We start from the raw sequence: 25,146 nt of genomic DNA on the forward strand, positions 1-25,146 counted from the left end.
GCTGGGAGATAGGTATTTGTCTCTGGTCAGTGTGTGTCACATGGATTTTATAAATTGGCCAAGTACACGCCTATCTCCTGTTATGCGCACAAATTCAAAAGACAGAAAAATATGGGGTCATGGGTGGAGTCTAGGCAGTTCGGATCCATAAGTAACAATGTGTGCATAAGTAGTGCACAGAAGTGCACGCCGGGGTCCCCTACTTTACTTCTGCTATGGAGGGAGGTGGTGTAAGTAGAAAAACAAAAAAACCTAGGCTGCTCAGCAGGGTTTTAAGGGTTGGAGCAGGTAGGGTAAAAGAAAGGCTAGTTAGCTGGGGGCAGGGGGGTAAGCAAGTCCTATCCTATCTGGGAACAGACTGGGGAAATGGATATTGGCATCGGTGCACATATCTTTCACCGTTAAGATTGTTTCAGATTGACGGTATATAAAACGAATAAATAAATCCCCCTACTTACGTGGTAGATGCGGCATTTGCATAAACCCATATAAAATAGTGTGAACATGTACACGCATCCTGCTGATTTTATAACATGCACGTATATTATAAAATGGACGCACACGTGCGCCTGTGCGCCAGAACGAAAGTTACCGTCTAAGGCTTTTTCCCCCATTCTGTCTCTTTGGGAAAAATGCTTAGGGAATCAGGCACTACATTTGTACCTGAGACAATGGAGAGTGGAGTGACTTATCCAAGGTCATGAGGAGTGTTAGTGGGATTTGAACCCTGGCTTCCCTGCAGCGGCGGATTCACGATGTCGGACCGGCCCGAGTATTCGCCGCCCAGGACACATCACGTGGTCTGCCGAGCGCGGCTCTGTCACGGCCACGCACGGCAGACCACGTGACTGGAGCGATTGGCCCAGCGGGGGATGCCCGATTCTCCGATAGGCCATTCCGCCCCCGCTTCCCTGGTTCTCAACCTGCTTCTCCTAACCACTAGACTGCTCCTAAACTCTCTTACAATTGCAGGACCAGGACAAATTGTTTTATGCTTGCTGAAAGGCGAATTTTGAAAGCCCTATGCGTGCCAAAACCAGGAGATACGTGCACAAGTCGGGCCAGTGCGCGCTCCAAGCGGATTTTAAAAGCTGCCAATGTATGAGTGCGTCTCCCACTACGTGCACAATTCAAAAGTTTTGAAAAGGGGGCGGAGCATGGGCATGTCAAGGGAAGGCCAAGAGATGTGTGCGTAAATACTTGCGCGCACAGGCGCACGCTGGGGTCCCCTGCCTCATAACTTTACTACTGCTATGGATGGCATATAAGTAATAAAAAAAATTCTAGGCTAGTCAACAGGGTTTTTTAAGGGTAATAGAGAGCTAATAGGGGGAAAGGGAGGCTATTAAACTCGGGGGGGTTTGGAAGTTCTATCCCTTGCCTGGGCGAACTGGGAACGAACTGGTGAAACTGGCAATGCTGAGGACCCATGCCCATTTTAAAATCCCCCCCACTTACGCAGTGAAAGCGGGATTTGCGCGCACATTTGCATGCCCACTTAAAATTGCCGGCAGATGTGCGCGCGCTCAGCCTATTTTATAACACGTGGGGATATTTGCGCCTATGTTATAAAATAGCTGTGTCTCTGGGCGCGCGCCGGCAAACGCACGCACATGTGCTCCCGCGCGCCTGTTTAAAAGTTACTGTCTGAGTGTCTTGGCTTTTCAGCAAAATCTTATTCTGGCTGTTCATTTCTGCCTTTTCAGTGATTTTGTTAATCCTCTTACTTTCTTCTGGGTGGTGTTGCATGGATTCCCACCCTGGGGCTGTGGTCAGATTTCAGTAGGAGCCATGTTTATGCAACATGAGATTAGGATAACCGCAGGGAAGGATACTCCCAAACCGTTCCCATCACCTCTATTGCAAAGGTGGAGCGTCAGATGTTCAAAGGAATGCTCTCATGGCACTTTGGGGGGGAGGGGGGTCAGAAGACGGCATTTCTATTTTTTCTAGCCCCCATCCAGTTCGTGTTTTCTTCTATGTTATTCAGCACTATTTTTATTATTATTTCGGTGGACCCAAGCTGATAAGGAACTTACTCCATACAGAATTTTTGTTTTTTCCATTTAACTCGAATGTGCCCACTGGCTCCAACCATGTCGCTCCAGGGACCCTGCAGCTGAGAGAGTTTCAGCTTCTCGAGCAGCATCAGGCGAGGAGCAATACACGTCACTGTGGCACTGCCTCTGGCACTTCCAACTCAGCCACACACAAAGGTGAAGGAAGCTTTCACACAAAAATACAGTGAGATTCCAATAGTGGAAAAGGCAGAAGGGACATTTCTATGTTGAATATTAATTTCCAGTTCGAAGCCTTAGGTGGGCATGCTTGCATGGCAGCTTCGTGCTTACAACCACATATTCTATACACTTTTAATTTGTAAATTGCAGATATATTACTTGGTCTGACTTATAATTATTATTATATTATTTAAGCCTTCACCTGGTCAGTCATGCTAGGTAAGCTTCATTTTTCATATTGACCAGGGTGAGGAGGTCTTCCCTGACGATGGTTCCTTCAATGTTACTCTTGAATCAGTAGGTGTTGCCTATGCTTTGCAATACTTTCTCCTTTTTTCCCAGCACTAAGCACATACCTGCATGATGCACCCTGACTGCAAGCATTCATTCCGAGAACCGTTTTTGTTTTGTGAGATGCATGAGAATACCATGTCCTCTGATGTTGTTTCTGTGTTACAGTCTTTGCTAAAATTCAATGAAGGATTGAAAGATGTGCTCCTAGTGTTTCCACATTTCTGTCTGGGCCGTGGACTCATTGACTTAGCGATGAACCAAGCAGTGACTGACGTCTATGCTCGATTTGGTAAGTAAAAGCGCAGGTGAATGCTGGAAGAACTTGCTATGGTTTATACCTTGCTACTTTCCCTTCAGGAAAAAAAAGCTAAGGCATGACTTTCAGCCAGGTCTTCCCTGCAGAGACTCCATGCCCCCCGATCTAACTTCCCTGCTGCTGATCAAAGATGAAGTTATTTATCCTGCTGTAAATCTGATCACCACTATGAAATGCATATTCAGCCACTGTCTGGATAGCAAAGTTAACCAGATAAACGTATCTGACTAAATGTAGCTGCACTATTGAATAGAGTATAGCTGGCTCTCTTAAAGTTTGCCGGCTAATTTGAGGACAGCTTCTAAGGTATTTGGCTAACTCTGAACATTGGCATTAGCTGGATAACTTAGCCAGCTAACTCAACGCCTCCCAGTTTCACCCCCAGAATGCCCTTAACCTCCCCCAAGTTGGCCTGCCTTGCAGAAACGCACGAGCACGCCTTCTTTGTAGCTGGTCTCCTCTTTTGGAACTCCCTGCCTCTCGCATAATGCACTATTTCTGATCCAAAAATGTTTAAGCGAGCCTTGAAGATCCTATTATTCAAGCAGGCCTTTGACATTTCTTTTAAAAACCTTCCGCACATTCAGCCTGATTGTTCTTGGACATTTCCTAGCAGCATGGAGAATTTACCTTGTATTTATTTGTCCAATTTAAGTCTTATCATATTCAGTTTTTATTATGTGTGTGACTTATACCTTGCCCTGAACTATTCAGAGGGGCGGGCTATAAATATTTTTAAATAAATAAATATAAAATTCAATTAAAAAAAAAACAAAAACCCACATACTATCAGGCACAGATAGATAAGAATGCACCCAAGTTTTATTAGCAGAGGTTTCCTGACAATAAACAGAATATAACGTTTGCATTTTTAATCATTTTAACATTTAATTATTCTGTACTAGTAAATAAAGCAAGTAATGTCACTGAACAGAACAGAAGCTGCATTTCCCTCTTTCACTAAACAAAAGCCACACAGTTATTCTGTGGGTTTGATAAATTGTGTATTCCTCCTTTTACTTTCTAGGTATAAAAGTTATTTCCTTTCCCAATTGTGTGTTGGAAGGGCTCTTTATCATTAATCTTTCCAATTGTTGCCCATTAGCTAGTTTTCACTTCTTTTCTAGACAACATTGAGAACATGCTATTGTAAACTTTAAGTGAATAAATGCAGGCAACACAATCAGAAGCCTAATCTCAAAATCTTGGATTCCTCTTGCCCCAAATTAATCTCCAGACTAATTAGCTATAAATGTAGCATATGAATGGACTTAACCTTTAGGTGACCCCTGCACCTCTCAGACTCTGTAATCGAATACAAACAAATTATGAGTTATAAGGCACAATCCTTTTCAGAAACTCCACTGGAGATCTTTGGTAGTACTGCCCACTCGCCAGCTCCTTATACCAAGAAACACACTAGCCAGGAAACAAAATAGGAATCCACCCAAAATGTATTAACAAAGCTCACTACTGAAAGTTTCTGCTCTATGAGGCTGGTTAGTTATCCTTCAACAAAAATACATAACCCCCTTCTAAGATTTATATCATCTGAAGTTTAACTGCTTCAGAAGTCATTGACCAAATTGAAATCTATAGCAAGACCTCTGTGCTGCCAGGATCCTCTGCAGTGTCTTGCGATCTCAGTACTTCCTGTTGTCCGTTGTGGTCTTCCTGGTTAAAGCTTCTGTGCTTGTGGTTCTCTATGTAATCATCGTAAGCAGAGTTTAGCTTGTCATCATAGGTATCTGGCTCATGAGAGGCTGAAATTTGGTTGCTAACCAGTTCATAGACATCTGGCTAGTTGACACCATGTCAAGATATTTCATTGGGTATGACTAAGCCTTATGACAATCAGAGGGACACTGCAGTATCAACGATTTATTGTCAGTTGGCTAAAGTTCATTTCAAATCTGATTGGATGGCAAGGTTGTCAATGTCAGACCTTATTTGGTTATCATGGCCTGTTTAACAAAAATCCACAGTACTTTCCTGAGTTTTATATCTGCAATTAGTTGTTTTGTTATCTTCCTGTGCTGTGCTGAGTTCTGGTACAGGTCTCAGGTCCTTGCTTGTCAGCATCTCATGCTGGCAATTCATACCCTGCTATAATATATTTTTGCCCAATATCTAAAACAATTAAATTCAGGTCTATCTTACTCGCTCATTCTACCCCTCCCCATTAGTTTCCTGCTTTTGCTTCTAACTGCTGAGATAGTCATATGCACAGAGGCATTTTCTATTTTACAAGATACATTTGTAAAAAGGGAAGAAGTTAATCACCTGTGAGAGATTCAATCTTTAAGCTTAGAAAGGCAAGATATACTTTATTTCTATTGTATATATATCTCGCTAAAGTTTCTTATAGGTGTACCTTTATAGCTTAGTGTCATCATCTATAGTGTCAAAGGCTGCTGAGACATTCAATAGCACTGGAACCACTGCCTGTCTTCTATCGTGGTATCTGAGGAAACCTAACAGGGCGACAAGGACTGTCTCTGTTTTGGAGCCTTTTCTGAATCCATCTTGATAAGGGTTCAGCCAGTTTCTCTCAGTCAACAAGTCATTTAGTTGAGTTCAAATTCTTTTTTCTACTAGTTTCCCTAAGAATGGAATATTAGACACTGGGTGATAGTTTCCAGGTTTGTCTGGATCCAGGCTGTACTAAAGGCTGAGCACAGATTTGTTTCAGATCTGTAGGTAGCAGTCCCTCAGAGAGAGCGAGGAGTTCATAATTTTGGATGCCCAGGTTTTGAGGCACTTACTTGCCAGCTTTGCTAACTGTGATGGACAAAGGTCAAGATTGTAGTTGTTGGGAATAGATTGAAATGTCTATCTTCATTAATTGGGGCAAATGAGTTCCATACCTTTTGTATATTTGAACGGGTCAAACTTATCGATGTCTTCATACTGCTGATGAAGGTCCTTGATTTTTCCTTTTGAAGAAGGAGGCAAAGTTGTTTACTATTAATTTAGATAGAGAGATTTTGTTGGGTTGGGGGTTTTCGCAGTTCATTTTCTATGTCAAATCAGTTTATTGGGTTTGATGCTTCTTCAGTGCACTAATAGAAGTGTCTTTTTGTGGTCTTAGTTATGGCCCTATGAATTTACATTGTAGTCTATCCACCTTGAGGAGTATTTTGTGACATTTTCTTTCTAGTTCTTGCTCTTGTCATTTTAGAGCTTGAAGTTCTTGAGCGTACCAAAGGGAAGAATGCCTATGGGAAGGGCATAGAACCTTTTCTTGTGGGGAAATTTTATCCATGGATTTTGCTAGATTTGCATTCCATATCTTTACCTGATCTTTTACAGGTGGTGGCTTCTTTTCCATTGAGAGGAAATCGAAGGCATTTAATAGGTTTCAGGGGGTCTCGTATTTTTTATTCCAGATCTTTTTCAAGGATTTTGTCATATCCAACTATTAAAGTCGCTGCATAGTTGCAACTTAATTAGCAAGTGGTCAGATCATGAGAGCAGCTTTATCTTAATATTGTCTTTGTGATGTTCTGGGGTTTTTACCCCCTTGTGCAAGCTCAAGTCTAGCATGTGTCCCCTCTCATGCATTGGGGATTTAACAGCTTGAGTGGATCCTAGTGTCATCATGGTGGGGAGCAAATCAGCTGTGTGAGGTGTTGGTCACCCATAATCACAAATTTGGAGAAAGATCGTTGCAGGTCTGTGATCTGCTCTAATAGCTTTTTGTTATTTCGAGGCCCTATCAGATTTTCATTTCCTAGATGGATTAGTAGGTATTCCTGATTCCAATAATTGAGGGAGAGAGATTTTGCAAAACTTGATTATGTTTTGGAATATAATTGCACTCTCCCTCCGTGACTTCCTGATCTGGGTTGGTGTATAATGGAGAAGCCTTCTGGACAGAGTTCATTCAATAAGACCCCTCCTGCCTCATCCAACCATGTTTCAGTTATTCCTAAGATATTTATTTAGTTATTTATTGTATCTTTAGTTCAGGCGTTTTCACTGGTAGCTCAAGGTGAGTTACTTTCAGATACAGTAAGTGTTTTCTCTGTCCCCAGAGAGGTCATAATCTAAGTTTGTACCTGAGACAATGGAGGGTGAAGTGACTTGCAAAAGGTAACAAGGAGCAGCAGTTGGATTTGATCTCTGGCTTCCCTGGTTCTCAGCCCACCTCTCTAATCACTAGGTTACTCCTAATTTTAGTTAATTTATAATGTCATGGATCTTTGGGAATTTCTTGTTGACTGATCTAGCATTTATGAGGCCTATGTGTCCATACTCCATGTTTAATGAGTCCTCTTGTGAGTGAGCAAGTAGTAGCTGTGACAGTGTTGGTAGTTTGCTGATGGTCCTCCTTGTATATGTCCGTTGCCTTTTCTTTGGTCTGGGTGGCCATGGTTTTTCCTCTTCCCCGTATCACTGGGATCTCAGTTTTGAAGGATGAATCATATAGTTGCTATCTCAACAAAGTTGTTTAATTTTGCTGTCTCCTTCCTTGCTATTACTCTCACTTGGCCTCTTCGACCGTTCCTCATTCTCACCCCGTTCCTTACGATTCCCTGTTAATTGTAACTTTATACTTCCTTTCACCCTTCTAGTTTTTTGCTCCCCAGTTGTATGTGAACCGATGTGATATTCAATTGGATGTCGGTATATAAAAGTTATAAATAAATAAAATACTCTGAATTAGTGATGGGTGTTGCAGTGGGAGGTCTTAGTGTGTTGAGCCTTATGATTTGATATCTAGCACATTTCTCTCTGTTTGGAAGTGAATGCATAATCAGAACAGATAGAACATTTTTTCTTTGACCACATTTAGCACACACAAATGATTTCCCGTGGGGTGAGATATGTCATGCAATTAGAATATTTAAACAATTTATTTTGCTTTAAAATGATAGTTCCATTCGGTTCATTTGAAGGGTAGTATTCTGGATGGTGATGTTTATTTATTTATCGAGTTTTATATATTGTCGTTCGGTTTCACCATCACAACGGTTTACAAAGTTTTGATGTTTAACAGCGTTTCCAAAAGGTTCGTTTGGTTGCTAACATAGGAAATATTTTATGAAATATAGAGTATTGACATTTTACCTGATGAAGCACTGTAGTTTTTCTGGCTTGAAAATGATAGTACATTCAGTGGTAGTAAGTAATATAGTGCAATTGAAATGGTTTTATATTTTACCTGAGAGAAGAGCTGTGGTGTTTTGTAGTTGTTCTTGAAGTTGCACACAGAGGGGCTCGTCCTTTGGCATGGATCCTCTGTGCCAGGCCCACTCGTGGCTTCCTTCCTTCAATTAGGACAGTGACTGTGCAGGTAATAATCAAACTGTCGAGGGGTTTGCCCCACAAAAAATACCTGCATGACTCTGTTCCAGCTTTTTGTGCAGATACATTTTTATGTGGGGTAGTTTTGATTATACAAAACTACTTGCATAAATATCTCCCTAAATCAAATCCTGCTTTGGGCACACCTCTGAAGGTACACAGGTAGAAGTACCTGGATTGCTGACATACGTGTGTGATTTTACCTGTGTATAGGTTGGGAAATAATCAAATCCTCAGGTATTATAGGATTTTGCAATGGAACGTGCTTTCATTATTTGCCTTCTTTGCTTTATTTTATGGGCTAGCCTCCCTTCAGAGGATCCCAAAGACCACCCATCAAATAGGGCCTAAGTGTATCATTTTCCTTTCCAGATGTTAAGCCTCTCTGAAAGTCCTGTTGGGGGGGGGGGGGAGATTACCTTCCAGGCTCTGAGCATTATTCAATAGTCAATTCAATACTGCAATTTCATATATACAGCAGCAGTAATCAGGCTGAAAGCAATTGATGGTTTCCAACATAACATTTACTGATTAAATATGGAGAGTTGGTGAAAATATCCAATTACAAGTCCTTGTTATTTACAGCCCATTTTACAGTTTTAGTTCTTCTAATAAATCTGTGACTTTAATCTTCCAATTTAATTTATTCTGTTACTGTTTTCAATAGATTTTTCTTATTCCTGATCCAGATCCATTCCTCCAATAGTCCATAGGTTCTGTCTGGATAAGACACACCACTCCCTTTAGATGGAAAACACTGAGCCCCTGGGCCTTAGGGTACTCAGGCAAAGTATAAATTTAAACCTTGAAAAAAGGGACAAAAAATAGAGGAAGGATGGAGCAACTTCCTTCTCCAAAATCAAAAAAGCTCCCAAAAAAAAAATCTTAAGGCTAGGTAAGGGCACCCTTTCTACTTTTCTATACCCAGGTCTTCATCTCGGAGACCCACGAGTCCTTTCCTAAGAAACTAAACAAAACAGGAGCAAGCATGGTGACATGCTTGCCCCTACAAGGGATAACTAGAAAAAGGTCCACACCCTAAAAAGGTAGCATGAGTTTATATACTTTGGGGACTTCACCACCATATAGTCTCCCACTTGGGGGAGCTGCAACCCACAATAACTCCTGTTCCCCATGTGAACCATGGAACAATCGTCTTTAGTAAAGGTGCCTTTAGAAAGCAGCCGAAAACACTCTTGTTCAGAGAGGCACATGAATAAGGGTTGGCACTGTTGTGATTATAATTATTTTATGTATGTTTTATAAATGAATGTTTTATTTTGTTCTTTTATAGCAATGTTACATTTTATCTGTTTATGGATGTTTTAGATGTGATCCGCACCGGACTGATTTGTATCATGGAAGTTGTAAATACAAGTCTTTTTTAAATAAATAAATAAAATAAATCCTTTAGGCTTTCTACAGCCACATAGATTTGTAGGCTGTTATGCACCCAAGTTACATCAATTTAGACAGCAAGCATACATGTGTAAATTCACTTTGAAAATTATCCCCACAAAACTATGCGCACACAGTTACACCTGCTATTCGGTGCGCGTAGTTTTTATGCGCATACTTTCTAAAATAAAAAGAATAATGCGTAGGGGTCCCAACTCCAGCCAGATTCCACCTCCTGGAATGCCTCTCCCTTGTGTGCGTAAAAGTATGCTTGTACAATATGTACTGGGCGTGCAATTTTCTAAAGGGCCATTTCTGTGAGTAAAAGGCGACTGAACTCCTTTTGAAACATTGAAAGGGCCCTATTGTCTGCTCTCTCTCAATTCACATGTATTGGAGGCCCTCTTTGCGGATGCACTTGACTGAAATTTCATAGGAGAGTCTTTAGGTAAGGTTCCAGCTCTCCCACCAAATTTCATTCATGAGATATGCCCTTAGAGAAAGGGCAGGCCAGCATTTCAGGAGCCCAGATGAGTGCTATTTCAAGTTCTTTGTTTTGTTTTTTTACTCCAAAGGTGAGGAGCATGTCTCAAATCCTTTCCAATGGGAATTTCTTGGAAAAAATGTGGCAGCCATGGCAGTAGAAGGGATTGTGTATTTCGTTCTGAACCTCCTGATTCAGCATCGCTTCTTTCTCAGCAGATGGTAGGTGCTCATGTTAACTTGCATGAAAACTCTGTCTGCAGGCATGACTATTGCTTTGCTAGACTGACCTCCAGCACCCCCAGCCTCCCCAGACCAAGTCATTTGTGCTTGTTTTAATGTATTTCGTCTAGTGTATATTGGCTTCAGGCTGTGGAACCAATGCACTTTCCTTTGTGTGATACCCGCTGATTGTATTCTCAGCTGAAAGAGAACAAAATGAATATATGGTCGTATTCCTAGCCATGATAGAAGCATAAAGTAAGCATTTCTGTATGCACCAAAATGAGGTTATAAATCAAGTAGAAGTAAACTTTCATTAATAATCTAATGCTGTGGATTACATCATGCAAATATTCTCAGTCATTGCTTTCAGATCCTCTCCTAGAGGTACTTCAGGAGCACTACACACTACCTAATTTCCTCCATATAACAGTGCATTATATTGTGCTCGATGTGCCTTTCCTGAAAGGTCTCTTGGCTTGAGTGCCAAGCAGTGATGACAGTGGATGATTTGCTCCGCACAGAGCTAATACAGTTGGCTCATGACACTTTTAATTTATTCTGATAATGCAAAAAAAACTGTTCCATGCCTGACAGCAGCTTTATCAATAAATCTGTCCTGGTTACTGCAGGATTTCTGACCCTCCTAAAAATATTGTCACTTGCGAAGATGAAGATGTTGCACAAGAGAGACAGCGGATTCTCAGAGGAGGTGGAAAAAATGACATCATGCAACTAAAGGAATTGACCAAGGTAGATGGTGTTTCAGGGCGTGCAGTATATCATTAATGATATCTAGAGTGCATGCATCTGCAGTCAAGGCCTCATCTATTGTACAATTAAGTAGGCCCTCGGTTTAAGTAGTGGAGCTTTACTAGAGGGGAGATGTTTCCCATGAATAAACTCCAAGCTCTAACAGATACTGGGAAAGCTTTTTAGTTGTTTGACAGTAAGATAGAGCAGGAAATATGGCATTTTACTGATGCTCACACTACAACAGGCAAATGTTGGATGAAGCAGAAAATATAGCAAGGGTCTGAGAATCCTGAGACTGTGATTTTGAGCAGCGCCGAAGCATCCCTGGCTCTGGCAGTGCAGACCCTACCTAAAGCTGATGCAGTTAGTATAGGATTCCTTCTAAACTCCAAAACCCTGAAAAATCAATGGTGCAGTTGAGCACTCCATTTTATTTATTATTTTGGAGCACTGAGTTTTTATTATTTATGATTTTTATTTTTATTTTATTTATTGTGGCTCTAATTTAATAAATAATTAAAACAGATTTGAGGGTTTTCGCACTTAAGTGACCCCTCGCACCTCTTTGATTTTATAAGAGCTGCTTTAATCCCACCTGGGCAATGAGGAAGAAGCAGCCTCGGGCGGGGGGGAGAAAAGCACTGGCTGGAAGTTTGGCCCCATATTTGAACATCTGTCAACTTCTAGCTTCTAGCGAGTGCCCCAAAAGTTACAGCAGTGTCATCAGCTGCAGCTGCTCCCCTGGCACTTCCCATTGCTGCCCCCCCCCCCCCAACCCAACCTCAAATGTGCAATTTCCATCCCAGCAGCAGCAGTAGCAGCCTGTAATAAAGTGACTCCTGCTGCTGCTGGACATGCTGCAACCCCTGTCCCAGAACTGTCAAACGCTGGGGTAGGGACCACTTTAGAGAAGGAACCCTTGGGGGACAAGCAATGTGCTACCTGCCACTGTCACCACCTTTCTTGTCTCAGTCCCATCTGAAGCTGAGGCAGGCAGACTAGCAGGTAAGATCCCTCCTTGCACCTCAAAGGTGGCTGCATCACCTGCCAGAGAGACAAAGGTGTTCCTGCTGTTAAAATTACTGTTAATACGCCTCAGGCAGCAGCAGAGCACAGATCAAGCAAAGAGCAGGTCCCCAATTCTTCCCCCATCATTGCAGCCATCTCTGCTGCTTTCAAACCTCCATCTGCAAGATCCTATGCAGCGCTTGTCTTGAGGATAGCAGCTGGTGGCTGTGCTGGGGGAAAAAGAAGGGGAGACCCAGAAATCAGGTTTAGACATTAGGGCCCCTCCCCAGATAAGATACGTCACATACTGCTTCCATGGTCTAACCTATAAGGATGGGGGTCAGGTGCTGTGGGAGGGGCAACTGTTGAGGCCCATGTAAAAGCATTGGCCCAAGTAGTGAGCCCATCTGCCATAGTGGCAACTGACAGAATGAGCCCAGCCCAGTCCAGTGCTATTAGGCTGACACTGCTCATGGACCACAACACTGTGACCATGACGATGGGGCTTGAATCATCAGAGTTCTGAGCTGCCTATTGTCACTTTAACAATTCCTTGTTGGAGGACTAGGTTTTGTGATATCGCTTCAAGTACTTTGGGATTGGCATAGCTATGAGGTGGACTTCTCTTCACTGAATCAGTGGTGGGATGTAGGGAAGGATCATCCTCAGATCCCCTGCCAAGTGTGTGCCAGCAGGAGGCACAATTCTGGAATTAATCAACTTTCAAGGGGAAGTGCTTCATTTTGATAAGCGCCTGTCTGTCCTAGGCACCAAGGTCTGCAGAGTTTGTACATTGAGAAGAAGCACAGCCTTTGACACCTAAACGTGTAAGAAGTGGGAGGCTTGCCATCCATTCCTCAGAGAGATGGATTGTGACTCGCACTTTGTGGGTTGGAGAAGAAAAGGAGAGCCAAGAAACAGCATGTTTGCTGGCTGTGGATGAGTCTCTCCTCACCTATTTGGAGAGTATTTGATCCAAATTTTGGGAATTCTACTCAACTTTCTTCTATCTGGATCCCACCAACCCAAATTTTATGGGAGAGGCTTCCCACGGTCAGTCAGTGGCTCAACAGATTTCTCATTCTAGCCAAGCTCTCTGAAGTCCTAGGTTTTATGCACTACAATAAGTCTTCGGGCAATGAGGGGCTGACTATGGAGTTCTGTTGCCACTTATGGAGTGAGCAAAGGCTAATGTCTCTGATGTTACATCTAAAGAAGGGGCCTCTGTAGTCTCAATAGTTCATGTACAATATTTTTAGATAATTTATATGTTGATACAATAAAAAGTTTCAGAATCTGCTTAGAATCCCATAATTGGAATATTATTTGCGATGTTAGGTTATTGTATGTTTTATGTATAATTTATATTTTGTAATATGGAGAGAGGTGATGGAGGGTTAAATTATTTTGTTAAAACAAGGAATGCCTTACCAAGTGGAACACAGCTGGTGAGAATCCCTTGGTAAGAAACTGGCAACACATCACTGATTGTGTAAAATCAACCAGTATCATTTATCCCCTTGGCTTTCCAGTGTGGTTGGTAACGATTTTTAAAATTGTCCTCATAAAGCCAGCATGATCTCAGTAATACTAACGCCCTGTGTTTATCCAGGTCATTCCCCAGGGAACTGATCATAATTGTTGAATTTAATTCTAAAATTTCATGGGGAAATAGTCTTTTAAGTTTCTACAACATCTCTGATATGTCTCCAGCATAGAGTGGAGGGGGTGTATCTGCTTTTTCTGTAAAATGCACCCTTATGTTTCTGTTATCTTCCAGATTTATTCAGGAAGAAGAACTCCAGCAGTGGACAGACTCTGTATCGGTGTTCGTCCTGGAGAGGTTGGTTCTATAACTTCATGGCATTTCCTGGGGATCAAGTCAGATCTTTGAGCCCTGATGCGCTTAATAGGAGCAAGATTTAATACTGTAATACTTTGCAATTTAGTGCTTTGGCCTTCTGGGAGTGAATGGTGCTGGCAAGACCACTACATTCAAAATGCTGACTGGGGATACTGTTGTGACTTCAGGAGATGCTACTGTAGCTGGCTACAGGTATGAATTACATTGATAACTGAATGCAAAATCTCAGAGTTTACAGATTTTTGTCCTCTGTGTATTTGTTTTCCTTGTGGGGAACTGCAAGATCTCATGGACTAGGCAGACTGGGAAATATACTTACTCACTGATTGTGCTAATTTGTAAATAAAGCTCTTTATTGCTTCTTTTTATGGTCATAAAACATTAAAGTGTTTCATCCTATGTAAAGCATCCAAATCTAACATTGCACTAATATGCTAAGTTTTGTAGTATGGGCTTGTAACCCTTTTCTTGGAAGTGGTGTGTTTTCCAAGGGCACACAAAAAATAATTTCTGTCTCTGGGGCTGTGTTCACTGTTATCTTGCCCCCTCCTTTATTCCCATGGTGTGGGTCCTTTCTGTGGGGGGAAGCTGATGCTTATGTTCCAGACAGCGATGTACGTTTCTCGAAAAGTGGTGTGATTCCCTCTGTGGTTTGCGATGATGTAGTGCTGCAGGGACATATTCACTAGGTGTTCAAATAATATTTTACTTATTCTGCAAAAGTTAAATCCATGTCCAATTATGAATAAATGAAATTTCAGCTGACTGTCTTCTTCCTGCTGTGTAAGTGACTCTGGCTCCAGTTAGCACATATACAAATACGGGACTTATGCTATGTTTTCCATGCAGATCCCCTTTGAATATTTATACCCAGGTTTGTACCTGGGGCAGTGAAGATTTAAGTGACTTGCCCAAAGTCAAGGAGCATCAGCGGGCTTTGAATCCTGCCTTCTCTGGTTCACAGCCTCTGCTCTAACCGCTAAGCTGCTCCTCCACTCCATTATGAAGTGTAAGGCCTGCAAGTGGTTGAGTAGCTTGGCCTCATTGCATGGAGAGCAAATTAATACATTTTTATGTGAATGGTTGAATCTTGGAAAATAAGAAATATAGGGGCAGATTTTCAAAGCCTACGCGCGCCAGGCCTATTTTCAAAAGGCCCGGCAGCGCACGTAAAGCCCCGGGACGCACGGGGCATGGGCAGGGTGGGGCGTGGCTGGAGCCTCCAGGCACAGCGGCCATTTGCTGCTGTGCCCGGGATCGTGGGCTGGCCATCAGCTGGCACGCACAACCTACGCCTGTCCAGAGACAGGCGCAACTTAGAAAATAAAGGTAGGGGGGGGATTTAGGTAGGGCTGGGGGCGGGTTAGATAGGGGAAGGGAGGAGAAGGTTGGGGGGGGCCAAAGGAAAGTTCCCTCCAAGGCCACTCCGATTCCCTCAGAAGAATGGGGAAAGCCATCAGGGCTCCCCTAGGGCTCAGTGCACGCAAGGTGCACTAGTGTCCACCCCCTTGCGCACGCCAACGTGTAGATTTGTGCGTGCTGGGTTGCGCGCTCAAATCTACGCCCGCACGTAGCTATTAAAATCTGGCCCATAATGTGTTGTATTCTCTAAATTGTTCTTGCACTACAGTTAGCTTGGTATTAATAATAAAAGATATCATGTTATGCAATATGATATATAGATTTCTCATAATTTGATATGGGCATTGTGGCTAAGATTGTAAATAGGAAAGTGCTATTAGTTTGCATCTTGCAATATTATGGTTGATAATAAAGAGCTTTGCCCTGTGGCTGAGAGATCGCCACAGGAATTTGTGCTTTTTATAATCTGTCACTGTTAATTGAACCAGTATTATAAGGCTGAATTTTTAGGTATTTGCCCTCTTTTTACAGTATATTGACTGATATTGCTGATGTCCACCAGAACATGGGCTACTGTCCTCAGTTTGATGCTATCGATGATCTTCTCACGGGCCGTGAACACCTTCAGCTCTATGGGCGCCTACGAGGTATCCCCCCGGAGGAAAATGACAGGGTATAAGCAGCCTTGACGGCATTAGCCCTCTGATAAATAACATGTCTAAGATTGCTGCTTGTTAAATGCAGCGGTGTGTGTTTTTGCAGTTTCATAGGAATAATCAAATTTTTTTCTTAACTTTCTTGATTTCTGATAGATACATATTCAAAATGCAGAAAAAAGATCATTAAAACTTGTGATCATCGTAAACTCCCCCCATCCACAAATGAATCCATTTTTCCTCCTAATACATTAAATAATATGAATTTTCCAGTGAATTTAACATTGATTACATACAAGCTTTCAAATGACACACAAAATCCATTTTTTCACAGATCGCAGACTGGGGGATTGAAAAGCTGGGTCTCACAAAATATGCAGATCGGCTAGCAGGTACTTACAGCGGAGGGAACAAACGCAAACTCTCCACTGCCATCTCACTGATGGGTTGTCCTTCAGTTGTGCTATTGGTAAGTACCACCATGAAAGTACCATTTTCTGCTCTTCTCCTGTTGTAAAGCAACCTCCACCATCTGTAATTTTCTGTTAGCATGGTGCATTTCTTGCATAGAAAGATTTTTAAAATGGCATGCCAGCCTAGCTTAGAGAAAGGTCCACTGGTTTGAAAAGCTGCTCCTCTGCATATATACACCACTGAAATGTAACACTGTACAACTAATGAAAGAGGCAAGCTTTTAATACAAATGTATTTTCTCCATACTACAGGAGTTCCTTATGGGTGAGGTATCTGCAGGTGCAGCAGTGTCTCTGGTATGAAAGTAATACCTGATTAGTCTCAGAAAGAGATTAGAGCATTACCAGATAGCAGGAGTGGTCAGAGCATAGGAGTAGGATTCAGGAGATGTACTGGGTCATGAGCTTAAGACCTCCTACTTGCTACTCTCTGCATGGCCTTAAGCTAGTCACTTTGAGGGGCCTATGTAATAAGCATTTTACCCAAGGACAAAAGATAGGAAAACCCTCTAGGGGTCAATTTTCAAAGGATTTAGATGCCTAGCTTTGGGAATTAGGTATCAAAATTAGCCCCTTTGAAAACTAAAGCTGAGTATTTAAATTTAGGCACCAAAAAAATGGGTGGTTACAGGGGCAGAGTTAGGACAGGAAAAAAAAGTTATGTGCTTGGCACCTAACTTACGATTCTAAACCTAAGCCTAGGTTTTAGGAACCTATGTTTGGGTGAATTTCTAGGTTCCGCTGAAAATCTTCCTAAATTTTGGAACATAAGAACAAAGGTCAGGGAAAAGGTCCATCAAGGCCAGTATCCTGTTTATACCAGTGGTCCATCTACGTCACAAGTACCTAGCAGGATCCCAAAAGGTTGATAGATTCCATGCTGCTTTTACGAGGGATGAGCAGTGGATTTCCCCTAGGCCACCTTAATAATGGTTTATGGACTTTTCTTCCAGGAATTTGTCTAAATCTTTTTTAAACACAACTGAACTAACAGCTTTCACCACATCCTTCGGCAACAAATTCCAGTGTTTAATTATGCGTTGAGTAAAAAAATATTTTCCCCTGTTTGTCTTAAAGGAACAACCTAGTACCTTCATTGAATATCCCTTAGTCTTCGTACTTTTTTAAAGAGTAAGCAACCAATTCGTTCATTCATTATTTTATAGACCTCTATCATATCTCCCCTTAGCCGTCTCTTCTCCAAACTGAAGAGGTCTAACCTCTTTAGCCTTTCCTCAAGGGGGCATCATTCCATCCCCTTTATCATTTTGGTTGTCCTTTTCTGTACATTTTCTAATTCTGCCATATCTTTTTTTGAGATGTGGTAACCAGAACTGTACACACTACTCAACATGAGGTTGCACCATGGAATGATACAGAGGCATTCTGATATTCTCTTCTTTATTCCTCATTCCTTTCCTAATAATCCCTAGCATTCTATTTGCTTTCTTGGCGTCTGTTGCACACTGAGCAGAAGATTTCAATGTATTTTCGATGTTGACACCTAGATCCTTTTCCTGAGTGGTGACTCCTAATATGGAACCTTGCATTTTGTAGCTATAATTTGGGTTATTCTTCCCTGTGCATCACTTTGCACTTGTCCATATTAAATTTCATTTGCCATTTGCATGCCCAATCTCCCAGTCTTGCATGGTCCTCTCGCAATTTCACACAATCACATTGTGATTTAACAACATTGAATAATTTTGTATCATCAGCAAATATGATCACCTCACTCATTGTTCCCATCTCTAGTTCATTTATGAATATGTTGAGTGTCCCAGGGATCTATTCTGGGAACACTGCTTTTTAATATATTTATAAACAACCTGGAAATGGGAATAATGAGTGAGGTGATCAAATTTGCCAATGTCACAAAATCATTCAAAGTTGTTAAATCACAAGAGGATTGTGAGGAATTGAAAAAGGATTTTGCAAAACTGGGAAACTGGGCATGCCAAAGAAATTTAATGTGGACAAGTATAAAGTGATGCGTGTAGAGAAGAGTAACCCAAATTGTAGCTACACAGTGCATGGTTCATTTAACTCTTTGAGTGTTGCTTGCGAGATTGGTCTGTCCCAACCCAGTCTACAAAACACAATCTGTGTCGGGGGACCATGAATTCATTTGAAAAGCAAACTATTTTGTTTCTGATGAAACCATTAAATATTTCACCTGTGAACAGCTTAAAATTATTTGGACATTGAAGTTTTTTGCCAAATCTTTGTCCTACCCTATTGGACTAGTGATTTGGTTTTCCACCTCTCCTTATATAGAAAAGTCCATAAATCACTATTAAGGTGGAGTTGCAGATATCCATGGCTTATCCCTAGGATAAGCAGCTTGGAATCTCTCTACCCCTTGGGATATTGCCAGGTAATTGTGACCAGAATTGGAAATAGGATATTGGGCTTGATGGACATTTGGTCTGACCCAGTCTGCTAAATCTTATGTTCTTATGTTAAAAAGCATTGGTCCTAGTACAGATCCCTGAGGCACTCCACTATTCACCTTTCTCCAGTTCTCAGTTCACAACAAAACATTGCCTCTTATCTTATGACTTTTTAATTTCCTCAAGAGTCTCTCATGAGGTACTTTGTCAAATGCATTCTGAAAATCCAGATACACTAAATAAACTGGCTCACCTTTATGTACATATTTATTCATGCCTTCAAAAAAATGTAGCAAATTGGTGAGGCAAGGCTTCCCTTGGCTAAATCCATGTTGACTTTGTCCCATTTTGCTGTTTAGAATACATTCAACCATTTTTCCCAGCACTGATAGGCTCACCAGTCTAATCACCCCAGAACTCTTTTAAAACTGGCAATACATTAGCCACTATCTGATCTTCAGATACCTTAGCTGATTTTAATGATAGTTTACATATTACGAACAGTAGGTCTGCAGTTTCATTTTTCAGTTCTTTCAGCACTCTGGGATGTATATCATCTGGTCCAGGTGATTTGCTACTCTTTAGTTTGTCAATTTATCCTGGTACATCTTCCAGATTCACTGAGGTTTGTTTCAGTTCCTCTGAATCATTACCTTTAAATATTGCTTCTGGCATGGATATTTGCCTTTCATATTCCTCAGTAAAGACTGAAGCAAAGAATTCATTCAATCTCTCTCCACTGTGACTTTGTCCTCCCTTAGCACCTCTTTTTGTCCAACTGACTCCCTCACAGGCTGTTTGCTTTGAATGTATCTGAAAAAGATTTTATCAGTTTTTGCTTCCATAGTAAGCTTCTATTCAATTTTTATTTTTGCCTTCCATATCAATACTTTACAACTAACTTGCCAGTGCTTACGCTGTTTCCTGATTTCTTCATTCAGATCCATTTTCCATTTTTAGAAGAATGTTCTTTTGTCTAGATTAGCCCCTCTCACCTCACCTTTTAACCATGCTGGCAATTGTTTGGCTTTCCTTCCACCTTTTCTAATATATGGAATACATCTAGTCTGTGTTTCCAAGATGGTATTTTTAAACAATGACCATGCCTGATGTAAACTCTTGACCTTTTCAGCTGCTCCTTTCAGTTTTTTGATAACCATTTTTCTCATTTTCTCATAATCTCCCTTTTGAAAGCTAAATGCTATTGCAGTAGATTTCCTTAGTGTCCTCCTTCCAATTATCAAGTCAAATTTGATCATGTTATGATCACTATTGCCAAGTGGCCCTAACACCATTACTTCTTTCACCAAATCATGTATTCTGCTGAGGATTAGGTCTAAACTAGCTCCCTACCTTGTCTGTTCCCATATCTGCTGCTCCATGAAGCAATCATTTATTTCATCTAGAATCTTTACCTCCTTAGCATGTCCTGAGGTGACATTTAACCAGTCAATACTGGAGTAATTGACATCACCCATTATTTTTGTTGCCTTCTCTAATTTCTGTTAGCATTTCATCATCTGTCCTTTTATTCTGACCAGGTGGATGGTAATGTACTCCTACTGCTATTCTATTCTCCTTTTCACATGGACTTTCTATCCATAAAGATTCTATAGTGCATTTTGTTTCCTGTAGAACTTTTATCTTGTTTGACTCTATGCCCTCTTTAGCAAATATCACCACCCCTCAGGTACATTTAAATAAAGAGCAGAGAGAAATGATTCTAAACTACTCATTTCAACCACTAGGCGGCTGTGAACACAGTTAAAAATCATACTTTCAATTGTCTGTATGTGAATACGAGAAGTCTACAAAATATACGATTAGAGATTTAGAATGTATGGCACTGAGTGCCCCAGGGATCTGTACTGGAACCAGTGCTTCTTAATATATTTATAAATGATCTGGAAAAGGGAGTGATGAGTGAGGTGATCACATTTGCAGATGGCACAAAGTTATTCAAAGTTATTAGATTATGAGCCAATTGTGAGAAATGCAAGAGGACCTTCGGACTAAGGGATTGGGCATCTAATTGGCAGATTAAATTTGATGTGGACAAGTGCAAAATGACACATATAGGAAAGAATAATCCAAATTATAGATACACAATACTAAGTTCCATAGTAGGTGTCATTCTAGACAATACTTTGAAATCCTCAACTCAGTGCATGGTAGCAGTCAAAAAGAGCAAATAAAATGTTAGGTGGTATTAGGAAAGGAATAGAAAATTAAAACAGAGGATATCATATTGCCTTTGTGTGGATCCATGGTGTGACTGCACCTTGAGTATCATGTTTCTTCTGGTCTCCCTATCTCAAAAAAGATATAGTATGTATTCATTTATTTATTTAGTATTTTTATATACCGACATTCGATCTCAATCGAGATATCACACCGGTTTACATTCAGGTACTGAGAAGAGCAACCAAAATGATAAAGAGGATGGAATGATTCCCCTAGGAGGAAAGACTAAACAGGTTAGGGCTCTTCAACCTGGAGAAAAGATAACTGAGAAGAGAGATGATAGAGGTCTATAAAACCTTGAATGAAGCAGGTAAACCGGGAATGGTTATTTACCCTTTCCAATAGTGCTAGGAGTATGGGACACTTCATTAAGCTAATAGGCAGCACATTTAAAACAAATCAGAGAAAAAATTTTTTTCCAATCAGTGCACAATTAAACTATGGAATTTGATGCCAGAGAAGATGGTGAAAGCAGTTTGCATAGCTGGGTTTAAAAAGAGTTTAGATAAATTCCTGGAGGAAAATTCAATAAAACATTATTAGACATGTAGACTTTGGAAAGCCATTGCTTATCCTTGATTATAAGCAAGAGGAATTGGATCTATTCTTTGGGATCCAGCGGCTACTTGCATCTGTCAGAGACAGGATGGTGGGCTTGTTGGACCTTTGGTCTGATCCAGTATTGCATTTTTTTATGTTCTTAAACCACCCACATTGGAATATTTCAACCTTGTCAACCAAGTTAAAATGTTATTTTAAAGGAGTACAAATTAAAGGTTGTCATTTGGATTCTCTGAATTCCTTTTTATTAATTCTGACCTGATTTCAGATAAGGAAAGACAAATTTTCTCCTTTTGTATAGCACTATTGTTTTGACATCTTGATGGCTATAGATATCCAGTATATTATGAATTGTCCTGGTGAAGGTATAATGGTCCCTTTGATCTCTGTCTTCTGTATTTGAGGATGGCACAGCCTGTAAAGAGTTCTTATACTGCTGTTCAGCGGCCTATCATTAATGCCATCAATAATGGGATCTACCCTTCACAGCTTGACATGCAACAAAACTCTTAGACAATGAGGGTATAAAACTGCAGCTTTTCTTGGTGTCTCCTGTATACAATTTTTTAATGCATTTGCCAATAGTACAGGAGCATAGTTGATGTCTAATACAAATAAAATATATCAATACAATACACCTCAAATTTCAGCGATCTGTATAATAATCTAAAAAATCAAGAGCGCAGCTCTATCGCTGATCTGCAGCAATTATTTGTAAATAGTGATTCTGTTTTGTTGTCTTGTGTTAAGACTTGTTTTAAATACCTACACTCCGTGGAATATCATTTTTTTCTAATTTTAAATACATCCTATTTTTGAGAAATATATTATTGGAGTAGGGGAAAGTTTCATATATTGTGTAGGTGTACCAACACCACTACTTAGTGGATTATAATCATTAACTATCCTCCTCCTCCATAGACTGTTTGTTTTTTTTTTAATTTTTTGGGTTGCTTATTACTAATCCCGGTGACCTAAGACGCTTCCGTGGCTTAAAAGTCAGTAAACTTGTATATGAACTGCACGTTGTAAAACTCTAATGAAGCTGTAAGAGATTTTCAAAATAGAGTAAAGATCAGACTTCCCCAATTGTTGTTGGTGTATTGTGTCCAACCTTAATGTTGATCCCGACACGAACTGTCAGTGTTTCAGACGTCAGTCTTTCCTCAGGGGAGTACGTAGATGCGAAGAAAACCAACTTTGTGGGGTCTGAACCTCTTCACTCAGCGATTCCTCGTGATGATCAAGGCTTCTACCTCGTAATGATGTTACTCTGACGGTGCCTCCGGAGGCAAATAATTGCTCTTGATTTTTTAGATTATAATACAAATAAAAGCCAGGGGTACAACAGTCTGTGGCATGTGACGACCTCCTTCCCAGCACAGCACTGCTCCATCTGAAATGTCAGCACGGTATTCATTTTTCAAATTTTATTGCCCACTGTGTGTTAGTCTTGGGCATCGGAAGATGAAGGATTTTTGCTGGCACCATTTCCCCCGCCCCACTGCTGGGGACACAAGACTTGGCCAGGGGGATGCTGACTTCTCCCCTCCCCTCCAGAGCCAGGGGGTTGTGTATTCTTTGGTACTTTGCTCCTGTCCTAGATTGCTGTTCTGTTGGCCTTTCCTTATCCCTTTATACAGTTGTCCCATATTTTCAGGATGAGCCGACTTCAGGAATGGACCCTCAGTCACGCCGTTTCTTGTGGAACTCTATCGTCAGTGTAATCAAAGAAGGCAGAGCTGTGGTTTTGACGTCACACAGGTATTGTAGGAGTAAAGAGAGCCCTTTTCCAGGACGGGAGGATGCGGCTCACTGATCTGCCTCCAGTTTGAAGTTGCATTTTTTTTTTTGTTCTCAGCATGGAAGAATGCGAGGCCCTCTGCACACGTCTGGCCATCATGGTGAAGGGATCCTTCAAATGCCTGGGCACCATTCAACATCTCAAATACAAGTATGCAACAACCTTTTTCATCTGAAGACAAATCCGAGCTGTTTTTCAGAGCGAGAAATCACAGCATATTTAGGGAGAGCTCTTAGGGGCCGATGCAATAAATTGTGCGGAAAGCGGGCGCTGAGTTTTCAGCGCCCACTTTCTTAGTGCACGCATGGCGCTCGCAAGGGGGGGGGGGGGCGCCATGCAATATGCAAATTAGGGGGTCGCGCTAGCAAGGAGGCACTAGGGTCGCTTGCGCGACCTTAGCGCCTCCTTGCTAACGCGACCCCACGGCGGCTGCCGGTTATGAAGACCGACGCCGGTAAACTCGGCATCGGTTTTCATAACCGGCCGACTACCAGTAATGAAAACAGATCGGCATCAGTTTTAATTACTGGCAGAGAGCCGGTAATGAAAAACGATGCCGAGTTTACCGGCGTCGGTCTTCATAACTGGCAGCCGCCGCGGGGTCGCGTTAGCAAGGAGGCGCTAAGGTCGGGCAAGCGACTCTAGCGCCTCCTTGCTAGCAGTTTATTGGCAACCATTTTCATTACTAGCAGACGGCCGGTTATGAAAACTGACGCCGAGTTTATTGGCGTCTGTCTTCATAACTCGGTGGTCTGCCGAGGTTTTTTTTTTTTTTTTTTTTAAGAAGTACCGAAAAGCCGTTTTTTCTGCTTTTTGGTACTTCTTCCATGTGTGTTCAACTATTAACGCCTGCTCCAGGCAGGCGTTAATAGCTGAGTGATAAATGTGTGTCTCAGACGCACATTTATTTTTTTGAATGTGGCGTGAATGAGTAATAGCCTCATTCACATACATTTGCATGTGATGAGCGCTAACTCGTTCACGCCGCTTCAGACGCGCGTTAAATAGGCGCTAATCCCCCTATTGCATTAGGGGGTGGATTAGCGCCTATTTAACCCGCGTCCGACAGCGGGTTAAACAGTGCGCTCACAGTATTGCATCGGCCCCCCCAATTTGATCTGAGCAGTAAACATAATGAGGACAATTTTGAAACTATTTGACCCAGGTAGCTTAGCATTTAGCCGGGTAAAACTGGAGACTGAGACTTACCCTCTCCCCTTTACTGGTAAAAGCACCCGTGCTATGTCTACCTGTGCCTCATAGAGGTGGGGGGGTTAGAAGCAGGAAAGTACACCCTGAGAAACAGGGGTTTCCTTTTGATTTGCGCCTTTATGGCACCGACTTGGCACCAGCTGCAAAGCAGTTACTAAAATCCATAAGGCACAAAAGTTCCTGCGGCTCCGACTGGTTCTGAGATTTTCAAAGGCGATTCCCTGCGAGAATTCACAGGCTGGGAAGCAATACCCACGCTTTAAACATTTTCCCCGCTGTGCTTTGGTAGAGTTGCCTGCCCAGAACGTTCTCCTATAAAGACTAGAGATGCGCAGTGTTTTGTTTTATTGGTTCGGACTTCGTTTTCAGGCCCCCGTGGGAAATTTTGTTGTTTCCCGCAGTTTCTTTGAAAAACTCTTGGCTGGAGTCTTTGCAGTTTGTGATATATATATATATATATATATATATATATTTAATATTCCACTTTTCACACTTTTTTCAGCACTTCAAAGCGGATTACATTCAGGTACTGCAGGTATTTCTCTGTCCC

General features: G+C 41.5%; 1 protein-coding gene across 2 annotated transcripts in view; it reads left to right on the top strand.

The window, feature by feature from the left end:
* Positions 1-25,146, top strand: part of ABCA4 (ATP binding cassette subfamily A member 4) — a 153,939-nt gene that overhangs the window by 120,021 nt on the left and 8,772 nt on the right. For both annotated transcript variants that reach the window (XM_029617528.1, XM_029617527.1), the window contains 9 exons: positions 2,700-2,823; positions 10,134-10,263; positions 10,896-11,016; positions 13,808-13,870; positions 13,977-14,083; positions 15,785-15,926; positions 16,244-16,378; positions 23,241-23,344; positions 23,442-23,534. In XM_029617528.1, the coding sequence (XP_029473388.1) occupies positions 2,700-2,823; positions 10,134-10,263; positions 10,896-11,016; positions 13,808-13,870; positions 13,977-14,083; positions 15,785-15,926; positions 16,244-16,378; positions 23,241-23,344; positions 23,442-23,534 (1,019 nt within the window). The remainder of the gene's footprint in view (positions 1-2,699; positions 2,824-10,133; positions 10,264-10,895; positions 11,017-13,807; positions 13,871-13,976; positions 14,084-15,784; positions 15,927-16,243; positions 16,379-23,240; positions 23,345-23,441; positions 23,535-25,146) is intronic.

Source organism: Rhinatrema bivittatum, chromosome 10 (assembly GCF_901001135.1).
Source record: "Rhinatrema bivittatum chromosome 10, aRhiBiv1.1, whole genome shotgun sequence".
Taxonomy (NCBI): Eukaryota; Metazoa; Chordata; class Amphibia; order Gymnophiona; family Rhinatrematidae; genus Rhinatrema; species Rhinatrema bivittatum.